General features: G+C 44.6%; 1 protein-coding gene across 3 annotated transcripts in view; it reads left to right on the forward strand.

Moving 5' to 3' along the window:
- Nucleotides 1-16,980, forward strand: part of smarcb1b (SWI/SNF related BAF chromatin remodeling complex subunit B1b) — a 92,556-nt gene that overhangs the window by 18,990 nt on the left and 56,586 nt on the right. For all 3 annotated transcript variants that reach the window (XM_073055564.1, XM_073055567.1, XM_073055565.1), the window contains exon 4: nt 11,039-11,176. In XM_073055564.1, coding sequence (XP_072911665.1) covers nt 11,039-11,176 — 138 coding nt within the window. The remainder of the gene's footprint in view (nt 1-11,038; nt 11,177-16,980) is intronic.

Below are 16,980 nucleotides of genomic sequence, written 5' to 3' on the forward strand. Positions count from 1 at the left end.
CCCACAAGAAGCATTCGGCTCAGATGGGGTACTGGCTGAGTACTGAAGACCTGTGCTGATCAACTGGTTAGAGTGTTCACCGATGACTTTCACCTCTCGCTTTGGCAGTCCAACATACCCTTCTGCTTCAAGCAGGCTTCAGTTATCCAGTACAGAATCAGAATCAGGTTTATTATCACCAGCATGTGATGTGAAATTTGTTAACTTAGCAGCAGCAGTTCAATGCAATACATAATCCAGCCCAGAGAAAAAAAAGTAATCAATTATGTATATTGAATAGATTAAAATATATGTGCAAAAACAGAAATACTGAATATTTTAAAAAAAATTGAGGTAGTGTTCAAGGATTCACTGTCCATTTAGGAACTGGATGGCAGAGGGGAAGAAGCTGTTCCCGAGTCGCTGAGTGTGTGCCTTCAGGCTTCTGTATCTCCTACCTGATGGTAACAGTGAGAAGAGGGCATGCCCTGGGTGCTGGAGGTCCTCAATAATAAACACTGCCTTTCTGAGACACCGTTCCTTGAAGATGTCCTGGGTATTTTATAGGCTATTACCCAAGATGGAGCTGACTAGATTTACAACCTTCTGTAACTTCTTTTACTCCTGTGCAATAGCCCCTCCATACCAGACAGTGATGCAGCCTGTCAGAATGCTCTCCACGGTACAACTATAGAAGTTTTTGAATGTATTTGTCGACATGTCAAATCTCTTCAAACTCCTAATAAAGTATAGCTGCTGTCTTGCTTTCTTTATAACTACATCGATATGTTGGGACCAGGTTAGATCCTCAGAGATCTTGACACCCAGGAATTTGAAGCTGCTCACTCTCTCCACTTCTGATCCCTCTACGAGGATTGGTATGTGTTCCTTCGTCTTATCCTTCCTGAAGTCCACAATCAGCTCTTCTGTCTTACTGACGTTGAGTGCCAGGTTGTTGCTGTGGCACCACTCCACTAGTTGGCATATCTCACTCCTGTTGAGATTCTACCAACAATGGTTGTATTGTCAGCAAATTTATAGATGGTTTTGAGATATGCCTAGCCACACAGCCATGTGTATATAGAGAGTAGAGCAGTGGGCTAAGCACACACCCCTAAGGTGTGCCACTGTTGATCGTCAGCAAAGAGGATATGCTATCACTAATTCACACAGATTGTGGTCTTCCGGTTAGGAAGTCGAGGATCCAATTGCAGAGGGAGGTACAGAGGCCCAGGTTCTGCAACTTCTCAATCTGAATTGTGGGAATGATGGCAACCTGCCTCAGTTACTATTGCCCAGTAGCTTTTACATCCTCTGTGATGAAGTGTTTTGAGAGGTTTTTAATTAAACGTGTCAACTCCTGCCTGAGAACCGACTTGAAACTGCTCCAATTTGCCTACTGTCACAACAGGGCAAAAGCAGGTGCCATTTCCTTGGCTCTTCACTCAACCCTGGAACATCTGAACTGCAAAGATGCACACATCAGGATGCTCTTCACTGACTGCAGCTCATCATTCAATACCATCATCCCCTCAAAACGAAACAATAAGTTTCAAGATCTTGATACCTCCTTGTGCAACTGGATCCTCGATTTCCTCACTTGCAGAGCCCAGTCAATTCAGACTGGCAACAGCATCTCCTCCACAATCTCCATCAGCACGGGAGCACCTCCAAGTTATGCGCTTAGCTCTAGTTTTACTCTCTTTATACTTATGACTGTGAGGCTAAGTACTGCTCTCTGCCATATTTAAGTTTGCTGACAACACCACTGTGCATCAAAGGTGGTGACTAATCAGTATATCGGAGGGAGATTGAAAATCTAGCTGAGTGATGCCACAACAATAACCTCTCACTCAATACTAGCCAGACCAGGGAGCTGATTATTGACTGCAGGAGGAGAAAACCAGGGATCCATGAGCCAGTCCTCATCAGGAGGTGGAGAGGATCTGTTCCGGGACCACAAGTGCCGTTACGAAGAAAGTACCATCTAGTATGGAGGGGCCACTGCACAGGATCAGAAAAAGCTGCAGAAAGTTGTAAACTCAGCCGGCTCCATCATGAGCACTAGCCTCCCCGCATTGAGGACACCTTCAAAGACAATGCTTCAAAATTGTGGCATCCATCATCAAGGATTCCACACCCTCTCCCCCAATCACCCTGGACATGCCCTCTTCTCATCGAGTACCCTTTTCCTTCTCTTTTTATACTAATTTAGTTTTTAATATGTATAGTTTTTATTATGTATTTCACTGTACTGCTACCACGAAACAACAGATTTCACAGCATATGCCAGTGATATTAAATCTGATTTTGATATAACTCAATTCCCTGTCTAATCAAGGCAAGTATGCCATGTGCCTTTCTTTTTCTCCACCCTCTCAACCTGTGCAGCCACTTTCAGGGGCAATGGACTTGCACCACAAAATCCCTCTACATTATCAACTCTTCTAGGGGGTCCTGCCATTATTGTGCAATATTTCTTTTCGTTTGATCTCCTGATGTACTACTCCTCAAGTTTGTTTGGATTAGACTCCATCTGCCATTTCTGTCTATATTTCCTAATTAAACTATATCCTGCTGTATCTTTTATTAGTCACAACACCAGCTATCTTCATGTTGTCTGCAAGCGTACTAACTGGCCCATGCAGGTCATACATCGCTGCAGAGCACTACTTGTCGTGGGCCTCCAGCCAGAGTAAATCCCTTCGCATCGATCATCATGGTGCAGTTTACACTGAAACTTCGCAGTTAGCTGCTGTACCTATCACCACCCCAGTGTGGGAAGTGGTATACTAACCTTTCTCAAACACCGATATATTCCAGTACACCATAGACCCAATTCCAGTCTGTACCTTGGGAATTGTTTGTACCTTGCACTGTCCTAACGGACAGATCATCACCAATCTCATGCATTGTTTGTCCTAAACCATACTTTTTACCCCACACATTGAGCCTGCATCTACTTAAGATACCTCTGTCTGGTGCAACTTGCCTGTCAGTTTTCACCCCTCCTCAGGTTAACTCCCTCTCTATATTTGCCATTTCCACTCTCAAACAAAGCACTGGAACTTAAGAACTGCCACAAAGAACTTAAGAAATAGGAGCAGGAGTCGGCCATCTAACCGGCTGAGCCTGCTGCGCCATTCAATAAGATCATGGCTGATCTGGTCATGGACTCATCTCCACCTACCAGCCTTTTCCCCATAACCCTTAATTCCCTACTATGCGAAAATCTATCCAAACTTGTCTTAAGTTTTTTTTTAACTGAGGTAGCCTCCACTGCTTCATTGGGCAGAGAATTCTGCAGATTCACCACCCTTTGGGAAAAGAAGTTCCTCATCTCCCGAGTCTTGAGGCTATGTCCCCTAGTTCTAGCCTCACCTATCAGCAGAAACAACTTTCCTGCAACTATCTTATCTATCCCTTTCATCATTTTATATGTTTCAATAAAATCTCCTCTCATTCTTCTGAATTCCAGTGAGTACAGTCCCAGGCGACTCAATCTCACCTCATAGTCCAGCCCCCTCATCTCTGGAATCAACCTGGTAAACCTCCTCTGCACTGCCTCCAAAGCCAGTATATCCTTCCTCAAGTATGGAGACCAGAACTGCACACAGTACTCCAGGTGCGGCCTCACCAGTACCCTGTACAGTTGTAGCATCATCTTCCTGCTCATAAACTCAATCCCTCTAGCAATGAAGGCCAACATCCCATTTGCTTTCTTGATAGCCTGCTGCACCTGCAAACCAACCTTTTGTGATTCATGCACAAGCACTCCCACATCCCTCTGCACAGCAGCATGCAACAATTTTTTACAATTTAAGTAATAATATGATCTTCCAATTTTCCTTCCAAAGTGGATGACCTTGCATTTACCAGCATAGTGTTCCATCTGCCAGACCTTGCTCACTAACTTAACCTATCTGTATCTCTCTGCAGACTCTCCGTATCTTCTGCACGATTTGCTTTTCCACTCAGTTTAGTATCATCAACAAGCCTAGATACACTACACTCAGTCCACTCTGCAATATCGTTAATGTATATCGTGAACAATTGCGGGCCGAGCACCGACCCCTGAGGCTCACCACTGATTGCCAACCAGCGTAACACCCATGTATCCCAACTCTGCTTTCTATTAGTTAACCAATACTCTATCCTTGCTAATACATCACCCCCAATTCTATGCATCCTTATCTTATGGATAAATCTTTTATTTAATTTCCTATCGTCTCCAACCTGCAACCAAGTCTCTGTAATGGCCACTAAATAATACCTCTTTGTACTGATCTGTGCCACAAGTTCACCGACCTTGTTTTGAATGCTATGGGCATTCAGATTAAGTATGCCTGCACTCATTGTGCTTTTAAAATCTTGTAATCTTTTACTCTTTTGCACTTGACTTTTCTTCACTCCACTCTTACTTTTTTTATCTTTTGTTTTGACTTTATCTTTATCCACACTTTTCTTTTTACTTTATCCATACTTCTTCAATCTGTTGAACCCGCCACCCCTACTATTTAGTTTAAAGCCCTATCCACACCCCTGGTTTTGTGATTTGTTCGGATCCAGATCCCATCACGTTTCAGGTGGTACCCATCCCATTGGCACAGCTCCCTCCTTCCTAAATACTGGTGCCAATTTCCCAGGAATTGAAACCCACCTCACACACCAATCCTTGAGTCTGGCATTTAACTCTCTAATCTTCTTGATCCTAAGCCAGTTTGCATGTGGCCAGGTAGTAATCCAGAGATCACCATCTTTTTGCTTCTGCTGTTTAATTTAGTCCCTAGCTGCTCAAATTCCCTCAGTAGAACCTCTGCCCTTGTTCCACCTCTGTCGTTGATACCCACGTGGACCACGATAGCTGGATCTTTCCTCTCCCACGGTGGGAAAAATTTTAAAGGAGAGCATTTTTTCTTCGGCAGTTTGATCGAGGCATGACTGTGCAGGTGCATGGAAGTCAGCGAGTTAGACAGGCAGGAAGAATTTAAAAGGAGAGCATTTTTTCTTTAGCGGTTTCATCGAGGCACGACTATGCAGACATGTGGATGTCAGCTAATTAGACCGGTGGGAAGAATTTAAAAAGAAGACAGCTTTATAGAGCGGGCGTCAGAGTAGGAAGGCTTTGGCTCAACAGGGCTTCGGTGATAACAGGTCGAAGCGAGGTAAGTTACTTGTGAAGTATAGGAATAGGAAGTATGTCCGTGAGGCCAGTGTTCTGTACTGGGTGTCGGATGTGGGATGTCCAGGAGACTCCCAGCTTTGCAGACGGCCACATCTGCGCCAAGTACGTTGAGCTGCAGCTCCTTAGGGACTGCATTAGGGAACTGGAGATGCAGCTCGATGACCTTCCTCTGGTCAGGGAAAGTGAGGAGATGATAGAGAGGCCAGAAGTCACACTGGGGCTTTGGGAGACAGATAAGTGGGTAACAGTCAGGAGAGGGAAGGGCAAGAGTCATACACTAGAGAGTACCCCTGTGGCTGTCTCCCTTAACAATATGTACTCCTGTTTGAGTACTGTTGGGGGCGACAACCTACCTGGGGAAGCAACAGAGTCTGGCCCTGTGGCTCAGAAGGGTAGGGAAAGGAAGAGGATGGCAGCAGTAACAGGGGGCTCTATAGTTAAGGGGTCAGACAGGCAATTCTATGGATGCAGAAAAAACATGGATGCTAGTTTGCCTCCCAGGTTCCAGGGTTCAGGTTGTTTCTGATCGCGTCCACGATATCTTGAAGTGGGAATGTGAACAGCCAGAGGTTGTGGTACATTTTGGTACCAACAAAATAAGTAGGAAAAGGGAGGAGGTCCTGAAAACAGACTACAGGGAGTTAGGAAAGAAGCTGAGAAGCAGGGTAGTAATCTCGGGATTCCTGCCTGTGCCCAGCGGCAGTGAATATAGAAATAGAGTGAGCTGGAGGATAAATGCGTGGCTGAGAGTTTGGAGTAGGGGACAGGAATTCAGATTTCTGGATCATTGGGACTGCTTTTGGGGCAGGCGTGACCTGTACAATGAGGATGGGTTGAATCCAAGGTGAACCAATATCCTGGCAGGGATGTTTGCTAAGGCTATTGGGGAGAGTTTAAACTAGATTTGCTGAGGGGTGAAGAGATGGAGGAAGGAGCAGCTGGCTCACAAATAGAAAAAAGCTTGTAAGCAGTGTGAGAAGGAGGATAGGCAGGTGATAGGGAAGGGACGCGCTCAGACTGATGGTTTGAGATGCATCTATTTTAATGCAAGGAGTGTTGTGAACAAAGCGGATGAGTTTAGAGCGCGGATCAGTACTTGGAGCTATGATGTTGTGGCCATTACAGAGACTTGGATGGCTCAGGGACAGGAATGGTTACTTCGAGTGCCAGGTTTTAGATGTTTCAGAAAGGACAGGGAGGGAGGCAAAAGAGGTGGGGGCATGGCACTGCTGATCAGAGATAGTGTCACGGCTGCAGAAAAGGAGGAATGGAGAGAAAATGGAGAGATAGTCAGCTGAGTCTCTATGGGTGGAAGTTAGGAACAGGAAGGGGTCAATAACTCTACTGGGTGTTTTTTATAGACCACCCAATAGTAACAGGGACATTGAAGAGCAAATAGGGAGGCAGATTATAGAATGGTGCCATAATAACAGGGTTGTTATGATGGGAGATCTTAATTTCCGCAAAATTGATTGACATCTCCCTAGAGCAAGGGGATTAGAAGGGGTAGAGTTTGTAAGGTGTGTTCAAGAGGGTTTCCTGACACAATATGTAGGTAAGCCTACAAGAGGAGAGGCTGTACTTGATCTGGTATTGGGAAATGAACCTGGTCAGGTGTCAGTTCTCTCAGTGGGAGAACATTTTGGAGATAGTAATCACAATTCTATCTCCTTTACCACAGCATTGGAGAGGGAAAGGAGCATCAAGTTAGTAAAATGTTTACATGGAGTAAGGGGAAATTTGAAGCTATCAGGCAGGAACTTGGAAGTATAAATTGGGAGCAGATGTTCTCAGGGAAATGTATGACAGAAATGTGGCAAATGTTCAGAGGATATTTGTGTGGTGTTCTGCATAGGTTCGTTCCAATGAGACAGGGAAAGGATGGTAGGGTACAGGAACCATGGTGTACAAAGGCTGTTGTAAATCTAGTCTGGAAGAAAAGAAAAACTTATGAAAGGTAATGATAGAGATCTAGAAGATTATAAGGCTAGCAGAAAGGAGCTTAAGAATGAAGTTAGGAGAGCCAGAAGGGGCCATGAGAAGGCCTTGGCGAGCAGGATTAAGGAAAACCCCAAGGCATTCTACAAGTATGTGAAGAGCAAGAGGATAAGACATGAGAAAATCAAGTGTGACAGTGGAAAAGTGTGTATGGAACCTGAGGAGATAGTGGAGGTACTTAATAAATACTTTGCTTCAGTATTCACTATGGAAAAGGACCTTGTCGATTGTAGGGATGATTTAAAGCAGACTGAAAAGCTTGAGCATGTAGACATTAAGAAAGCTGATGTGCAGGAGCATTTGGAAAGCATCAAGTTGGATAAGTCGCCGGGACTGTACGAGATGTACCCCAGGGTACTGTGGGAGGTGAGGGAGGAGATTGCTGAGCCTCTGGTGATGATCTGTGCATCATCAATGAGGACGGGAGAGGTTCTGGAGGATTGGAGGGTTGCAGATGTTGTTCCTTTATTCAAGAAAGGGAGTAGAGATAGCCCAGGAAATTATAGACCAGTGAGTCTTACTTCAGTTTTTAGTAAGTTGATGGAGAAGATCCTGAGAGGCAGGATTTATGAACATTTGGAGAGGTATAATATGATTAGGAATAGTCAGCATGGCTTTGTCAACGGCAGGTTGTGCCTTACGAGCCTGATTGAATTTTTTAAGGATGTGACTAAACACATTGATGAAAGTCGAGCAGTGGATGTAGTGAATATGGATTTCAGCAAGACATTTGATAAGGTACCCCATGCAAGGCTTATTGAGAATGTAAAGAGGCATGGGATCCAAGGGGAGTCCAGAATTGGCTTGTCCACAAAACTGGTTGCAAACGGGTCATATTCTGCATGGAGGTCGGTGATCAGTGGTGAGCCTCAGGAATCTGTTCAGGGACCCCTTCTCTTCACGATTTTTATAAATGACCTGGATGAGGAAGTGGGGGGGATGGGTTAGTAAATTTACTGATGATGTTGGAGGTGTTGTGGATAGTGTGGAGGGCTGTCAGAGGTTACAGCAGGACATCGATAGGATACAAAACTGGGCTGAGAAGTGGCAGATAGAGTTCAACCCGGAGAAGTGTGAGGTGGTTCATTTTGGTAGGTCAAATATGATGGCAGAATATAGTATTAATGGTAAGACTCTTGGCAGTGTGGAGGATCAGAGGGTTCTTGGGGTCCGAGTCCATAGGACACTCAAAGCTGCTGCGCAGGTTGACTCTGTGGTTAAAGCATACAGTGTATTGGCTTTCATCAACTGGGATTGAGTTCAAGAGCCAGGAGCTAATGTTACAGCTATATAGGACCCTGGTATGAGCCCACTTGGAGTACTGTGCTCAGTTCTGGTCGCCTCACTACAGGAAGGATGTGGAAACCATAGAAAGGGTGCAGAGGAGATTTACAAGGATGTTGCCTGGATTGGGGAGCATGCCTTATGAGAATAGGTTGAGTGAACTTGGCCTTTTCTCCTTGGAGCGACTGAGGATGAGAGGTGACCTGGTCGAGGTGTATAAGATGATGAGAGGCATCGATCGTGTGGATAGTCAGAGGCTTTTTCCCAGGGCTGAAGAGGGCACAGTTTTAAGGTGCTTGGAAGGAGGTACAGAGGAGATGTCAGGGGTAAGTTTTTTTACGCAGAGTGGTGAGTGTGTGGAATGGGCTGATGGTGACGGTGGTGGAGGCGGATTCAATCGGGTCTTTTAAGAGATTCCTGGATAGGTACTTGGAACTTAGAAAAATAGAGGGCTATGTGTAACCATAAGTAATTTCTAAAGTAAGTACATGTTCGGCACAGCATTGTGGGCTGAAGGGCCTGTATTGTGCTGTAGATTTTCTTTGTTTCTATGTTTCTAAATTCTTATACAGGTTGGATAAGATTCCCCAAAGCCGGGCACCAGGCAGGCAACACAGCCTTCGGCATGCTCTATCCTCGTAACAGACAACTCTGTCTATTCCCCTGACTGGACTATCCCCAGTTACCACTACATTGCTCTTCTCCCCCCACCCTCTTGATGGCTCCCTGAACCACAGTGCTACAGTTGGGTTGCTCATCCTTCCTGCAGTCCCCACTCTCATCATCATGGGGAACAAGAATATCAAACCTTTTGGGACAAGCTCAAGGACTGAGGCTCCTCCAGCACCGTCTCTTGGATCCCACTACTCGCCTCACTTGCAGTCACACCCTCTCGTCCCTGACCGCAGACTGAATTTGGGGCCGCTAATCCAGCGGATGTGATTACCTCCTGTAACAGACTCTCCCCCTCCCTGATGTGCCGCAGTGTTTGAAGCTCAGATTCCAGGTCATCAACTTTGAGCCTGAGTTCCTCGAGCAGCCGACACTTGTTGCAGATGTGGTCACCAGGGACCACAATGGGGCCCATTATGCAGCTACAGCACATCACCTGATCCTGCATCATCCCTACTTTATTTAATTAGCTGTAATTTAGTGACTGTTTATTAAATCACTACAAAAGCCTTACCTGTGCCTGCATGCCGAAGCCTCTTGAGCCAAAGCCTCAAGTTCCCACTCCTACACTGGTCCACTCACACAATGGCCACTCTGCTTTGACCCTGCTTTACTTTTATTTGCTCCTCCTAATGAATGGCGAATCGATTGGTCCGCCACTAATGCGCTGAGCCCCGTGAAACGCTACTTTTTAAAGCTCTTCTCCCCATACCATCAATGTCATCTCATCAGAACCCTCCAAATCTGTTGGTAGGATAAGCAAACTAAAGTCAAAGGCCCCTCCAAAATCCTTATCCCAGGACTGAGAGCTTCATTATACTCAGCGTGTTATGGCAGAGCGTATCCTTCTTGTGTTTGACACCAGGCTTCTGAAGCAGGCGCTCTGCACCAAGCTGATAAGGGAAGAGAATAATAGGCAGACAGAGGGGAGCATTCAAAGATATTCTTTAAACTTCCTTAAAAAGATTAAACGGCTCCAGAGATTCCTGGGAATCTGTGGGCTGCAGCACAAAGATTTGGAATGTCATTGAGCGCACGGAAGCACAGTTTAGAGGAACCTGCCTTGTTGAGGACCTCCTGCCCTACCTGTCGATTACCTCTTCCCACATTCACTTCAGAACCCACAGAACTAGAATGGAAGCAAGTTATCATTGAGCCCTCTATTCACACTTGGAACTACATTGTATCTCAATTCTTTCATTACCTAGTAAGTTAACAAATTTCACGACACATGCAACCCCATACCTAACCCTAATAAACCTGATACTGATTCTGCCCCTATGTGATACATGCGCACATTAACCCACCACCTAGCTCATGTCCTGCTTATATCTAATTTTCATACAGTATATTTCAGGCTTATCACTCTGTCAGATACTGTCTTGAACATTGCACAGTATTATTTCCATGCACCTACAAACATCATTTATTTCCCAGACACTCTGTTTTAACACTATTCCAATATACGTACGACTTATCATCTGTCTTAGAAGTTTTATCTCACCCAGTCCAATGCAGTAGACACTGACCAGTCTGTCATCTTTGGTCTTGCTGATATCTAATACAATGCACAAACAGGTCATACTAATGGTGGGTGGTAAGCAGAAAGGTCAATGATTAGTTTTTATAAACTAGGCAGAATTAAAGTGAATTAACAGTCTGTTAGAACAAGTGTTGGCAGCTACCAATTTGTATGATTATTACAGACTAATAATGCTGGCAAGGTTTATATGGGATGACTGTCACGTTTTATACTTCCTTGCTGGTTTTAATTTTTCCTGTCATATCCAGCAGGGTTAATAGTGCTTAGTGTTGATTAATAGGGTTCTTGCATAAATAATTCACCCTCAAACATGAGAAAATCATGTGAATTGTGTTCTCTGTTGTGTAATGGGAATTTCCCGCTTTATGCATGTACAGGGAGCAAAAGGCAAAACGCAACAGCCAGTGGGTGCCCACCCTGCCCAACAGCTCACATCATCTGGACGCAGTACCGTGTTCCACAACTATCAACCGAAACCGAATGAGCCGGGATAAGAAGAGGACATTCCCTCTCTGGTGAGTATCACTGAAATTTGTCCAGGAGAACTGAGCCGTGCCTGCTCTGACCTGGAGTGATAGGTGATACTGTTTCTTAGAGCATTACATAGAAATAAGCTCTTATTAAAGATGTAATGATAGAGAACCCACAAAAATTCTAAGTAATTAGAGAAAGTCAGCAGGGAGATTATGTCTGACCAACGTTATTGGAATACTCTGAATATTTGCCGTAGATGAAGGGGGACCAATGGAAGTATTACACTTGGACATCCAGACTGAGATGACCACATGGAAGGTTATTGTGCAAAATAAGGGAAAAAACTTAACATGGAGGGAACTTGTAGATGGTGCTGTTCCCATACGCCTGCTCTTCTTACCTCATTGCTACCAGCTGCAGGTCTGTGCTGTGTTATTGGAGTAGACTCTATAAGACCATAAGAGAAAGGAGGAGAATTAAGCCATTCAGCCCATCGAGTCCCTTCTCTCGGTAACCTTTGACGCCCTTACTAATCAACAACTTAGCAACTTCTACATTAAATATACACAATGACATGGCCTCAATAGCCGTCTGTGGCAATAAGTGTCACAGATTCACCACCCGCTACAGGAAACAACCCGTCTAGGCCTTTCAGGATTCAATTAGTTCCTCCCTCATTTTTCTAAACTCTGGTCAGTACAAGCTCAGAACCGTGAAACCCTCATAGGTTAACATTTTCATTCCCAGGATCATTTTCATGAACCTCCTCTGCACTCTCAAAATAATAGCTCAATGCATTTGACTGGTCCTCTCTGTAGCCATGGTATGCTTGTGAGAGAGGGAGGGAATGTTTGAGGTGAGAATTGCAGTCATACAGCACAGAAGCAGGTGCTTTGGCCCAATGTGGCTAGACTGACCTACTAAGCTCACTTTCCAGCACTTTCCTCAGCCAGATTAAGGATTACAAATACAGCCTGTCCAGTTTCTCCATGTAACCGACAGATTCCACCTAAGACAAAGTCCTGGTGAATCTCCTTTGATTCTTCTACAGTTCAGTCGTGCATGGCACAGCACAGAAACAGGCACATCTTTCCTGTAGGCTGGTGACCAAAACTGCACATAATACTCCAAATTAGGCCTCACCCGTGTCTTATACAACTTCAACATAACATCCCATCCATTATACTCAGTACCTTGATCTATTAAGGCCAATGTGCCAAAAGCTTTCTTTACGACCCTATCTACCTGTGAAGCGACTTTCAATAAATTATGGACCTGCATTCCAGATCCCTTTTTTCTACCACACTCCTCAATGCCCTACCAAAGTGCAACAGCTCACAACTGTGTGTGTTAAATTTCATCTACCATTTTTTCTAGCTGGTCCAGATCCTGCTACAAGCCCTGAGCGTTCCTCTCTGTGCACAACACCCCCAATCTTGGTGTTATCCGCAAATCTGCTGATCCAGTTAACTACATTATCATCTAGATCATTGATATAGATGATAAACAATGGACCCAGCATCTGTATCTGTGGTACTCCATTATTCACAGGCCTCTAGTTGGAGAGGCAACCATTTACTTCCACTCCCTGGCTTCTCCCACAAAGCCAATATCTAATCCAATGTACTACCTCATCTTGAATGCCAAGCGACTGAACCTTCTTGACCAACCTCCCACGTGGGACCTTGTCAACTACCTTGCTAACGTCCATGTAGGTAATATCCACTGCCTTGCCTTCATCAACTTTCCTGGTAACTTCCTTGAAAAACTCTGTAAGATTGGTTAGGCATGACCTACCACACATGAAATCATGCTGACAATCCTTAATCAGCAAACATGAGGAAATCTGCAGATGCTGGAAATTCAAACAACACACACAAAGTGCTGGTGGAACACAGCAGGCCAGGCAGCATCTATAGGGAGAAGCGCTGTCGACATTTCGGGCTATCCTGACGAAGGGTCTCGGCCCGAAAAGTCGACAGCGCTTCTGCCTGGCCTGCTGCGTTCCACCAGCATTTTGTGTGTGATCCTTAATCAGTCCATGTCTATTCAAGTACTTATGCAGTGCCCTGGGAAGTTTCATGTTTTAAATTTTACAACATTGAATCACAGTGGAATTAATTTGGCTTTTTTGACACAGATCAACAGAAAAAGATACTTTTGTGTCAAAGTGAAAACAGGTCTCTCTATAAAGTGATCCAAATTAATTACAAATATAAAACTTAAAATAATTGATTGCATAAGTATTCACCCCTTTAATATGACACACCAGATCATCACTGGTGCAGCCAGTTGGTTTTAGAAGTCACTTAATTAGTTAAATGGAGATATGTTTTAGGAGACCAGTAAAGGCTCCCTTTGTTCCCACTCTTTGCTTCATGCCAGTCAACCAATCTTCTATCCGTGCATTATCTTTCCATAAGACAGGGGAGCAGAATTAGGCCATCTGCCCATCGAGTCTGCTCCGCCATTCAATCATAGCTGATCCTTTTTTCCTATATACTCCTCAACCCCAGTTCCTGACCTTCTCATAACTTTTGATGCCATGTCCATCAACAACCTATCAATCTCTGCCTTAAATACACCCAGCAACCTGGCCTCCACAGCTGCATGTGGCAACAAATTCCACAAATTCACCACCCTTTGGCTAAAGAAATTTCTCTGCATCTCTGTTTTGAAAGGGCGCCCTTCTATCCTGAGGCTGTGCCCTCTTGTCCTAGACTCGCCCACCATGAGAAACATCTTTTCCACATCTACTCTGTCTAGGCTTGTCAATATTCGAAAGGTCTCAATGAGATCCCTCCTCATCCTTCTGAATTCCAGCGAGTACAGACCCAAAGCCACCAAACGTTACTCATATGATAATCCTTTAATTTCTGGAATCATCCTTGTGAACCTCCTCTGCACCCTCTCCAATGCCAGCACATCTTTTCTAAGATGAGTGGCCCAAAACTGCTCACAATACTCAAGGTGAGGCCTCTCCAGTGCCTTATAAAGCCTCAGCATCACATCCTTGCTCTTGTATTCTAGAGCTCTTGAAATGAATGCTAACATTGCATTTGCCTTCCTCACCACCGACTCAACCTGCAAGTTAACCTTCAGGGTGTACTGCACAAAGACTCCCAAATCCCTCTGCATCTCAGATTCCTGGATTTTCTCCCTGTTTAGAAAATAATCCACACATTTATTTCTACCACCAAAGTGCATGACCATGCATTTTCCAACATTGTATTTCATTTGCCACTTTCTTGCCCATTCTCCTAATCTGTCTTCAGTCCTTCTACAGCCTACCAGTTTCCTCAGCACCACCTGCCTGTCCACCAATCTTCATGTGATCTGCAATCTCGGCAACAAAGCCATCTATTCCATCATTTAAATCATTTATATACAGCATAAGAAGAAGCGGTCCCAACACCAACCCCTGCAGAACACCATTAGTCACTGGCAGCCAACCAGAAAAGGATCCTTTTATTCCCACTCACTGCCTCCTACCAATCAGCCAATGCTCTAACCATGTTAGTAACTGTCCTGTGATACCATGGGCTCTTAACTTGGTAAAGCATCCTCATGTGTAGCACCTTGTCAAAGGCCTTCTGCAAGTCCAAATATACAACATCCACTGCATCCTCTTTACCTATCCTAGTTGTAATCTCCTCAAAGAATTCCAACAGGTTCATCGGGCAGGATTTTCCCTAAAGGAAACCATGCTGACTTCCCTGTAGTGCCCTGGGTCTTACCTTGTTTAGCAGTCTCATGTCCTTGTCAGAGGCCTTCTAAAAATCCAAGTAAACAATATACGCTGACTCAACTTTGTCTATCCTGCCTGTTATTTCCTCAAAGAATTCCAATAGATTAGTCAGGCAAGATTTCTCCTTAAGGAAACCGTGCTGACTTTGACCTATTTGCATCTCCAAGTACCCTGAACCGCATCCTTGACAATGGTCTCCAACATCTCAGAATCAGGTTTAACATCACTGGCATATATCGTGAAATTTGTTGTTATGTGGCAGCAGTGAGTTGCAATACATAATAAAAACTGTAAATTATAGTCAGAAGTATATAGGTTTTTTAAAAAAAATTAAATAAGTAGTGCAAAAAGAAAAAAATGTAGCGAGGTAGTGTTCATTGGTTCAATGTCTGTTCAGAAAGCTGATGGTAGAAGGGAAGAAGCTATTCCAGAATAATTAAATGTGTGCCTTCAGGCTCCTGTACCTTTCAGTAGCAGTCGACACAATCTGTGTGTGGAACAGCCCGTACATCAGAGTCCTCTTGTCACACAGCTGCTCGGTTTGAATTATGACAAAGGCCCTTGCATCTCTTTCATGCCCTGTAGAACTCAATCCTGATAAATGTAGCGTGATGGATTTGGGTGGTCTAATAAGGGTAGGACAAATACCAAGGCACGGACCTCAAAGGGACTTCATGGTAGGTAAGATTTCAATTTCGAGTTCCTGTGTGTCAACATCTCTGTGGAACTATCCTGGGCCCAACCTATCACTGCAGTTACAAAGAAGGAGCAATAAAGGCTATATTTCATTAGGAGTTTGAGGAGATCTGCCATGTCATCAAAGACACTCGCAAACTTCTACATGTACCATGGAGAGCAATCTAACTGGCTGTATCACCATCTTGTTTGGGAGGGCACTACACAGGATGAAATAAGCTGCTGAAAGTTGTAAACTCAGTCAGTTCCATCATGGGCACTAGCCTTCCCAGCATCCAGGACATCTTCAAGAAGCGATGCATCAAAAATATGGCATACATCATTAAGGACATCCCCTTTTCTCATTGAGAGGGTTTTTCATGATGTATGGGCCCTTTTTTCACACCTGTCCTTATAAATGTCCTGAATCACAGGAAGTTCACAACTACAGATGTGCTGGGCTGTCCGCACCACTCTCTGCAGAGTCCTGCGATTAAGGGAGGTACGTTTCCCATACCAGGCAGTGATGCAGTCAGTCAGGATGCTCTCAATTGTGCCCCTGTAGAAAGTTCTTAGGATTTGGAGGTCCTTACCAAACTTCCTCAACCACCTGCGTTGGAAGAGGCACTGTTGTGCCTTTTTCACCACACAGCTGGTGTGTACAGACCACGTGAGATCCTCAGTGATGTGTATGGCGAGGAACTTGAAGCTGTTTATCCTCTCAACCCCAGATCCACTGATGTTAATAGGGGTTAGCCCATCTCCATTCCTCCTGTAATCCACAACCAGATCCTTTGTTTTTGCAACATTGAGGGAGAGGTTGTTTTCTTGGCACCACTGTGTCAGTGAGATGACTTCTTCCCTGTAGGCCACCTCTTTGTTGTTTGAGATAAGGCCAATCAATGTAGTGTCGTCGGCAAATTTAATTAGCAGACTAGAGCTGTGAGTGGCGATACAGTCATGGGTATACAGGGAATAAAGGAGGGGACTTAGTACACAGCTCTAAGGGGCTCCTGTATTGAGAGTCAGAGGGTTGGAGGTGAGGGAGCTCACTCTTACAACGTGCTGGTGATCTGACAGGAAGACCAGGACCCAGCTGCACAAAACAGGATCAAGGCCGAGGTTTCTGAGCTTCTTGTCGAGCCTGGATGGAACTATGGTGTTGAATGCTGAACTGTAGTCCAAGAACAGCATTCTCACATAAGCATCCTTCTTCTCCAGGTGTGTAAGGACAATATGTAGAGCTGTGGCTATTGCGTCATCTGTCGATCGGTTGTGTCGGTAGGCGAACTGTAGGGGGTCCAGTTTAGGTGCTAGTAAGCTGCAGATGTAATCCTTGACCAGTCTCTCAAAGCATTTGCTTATCATTGAGCTGAGTACGACAGGATGCCAGTTGTTCAGGCATGTTACCTTGGTCTTTTT

Source organism: Hemitrygon akajei, chromosome 9 (genome assembly GCF_048418815.1).
Source record: "Hemitrygon akajei chromosome 9, sHemAka1.3, whole genome shotgun sequence".
In the NCBI taxonomy this organism is placed as follows: Eukaryota; Metazoa; Chordata; class Chondrichthyes; order Myliobatiformes; family Dasyatidae; genus Hemitrygon; species Hemitrygon akajei.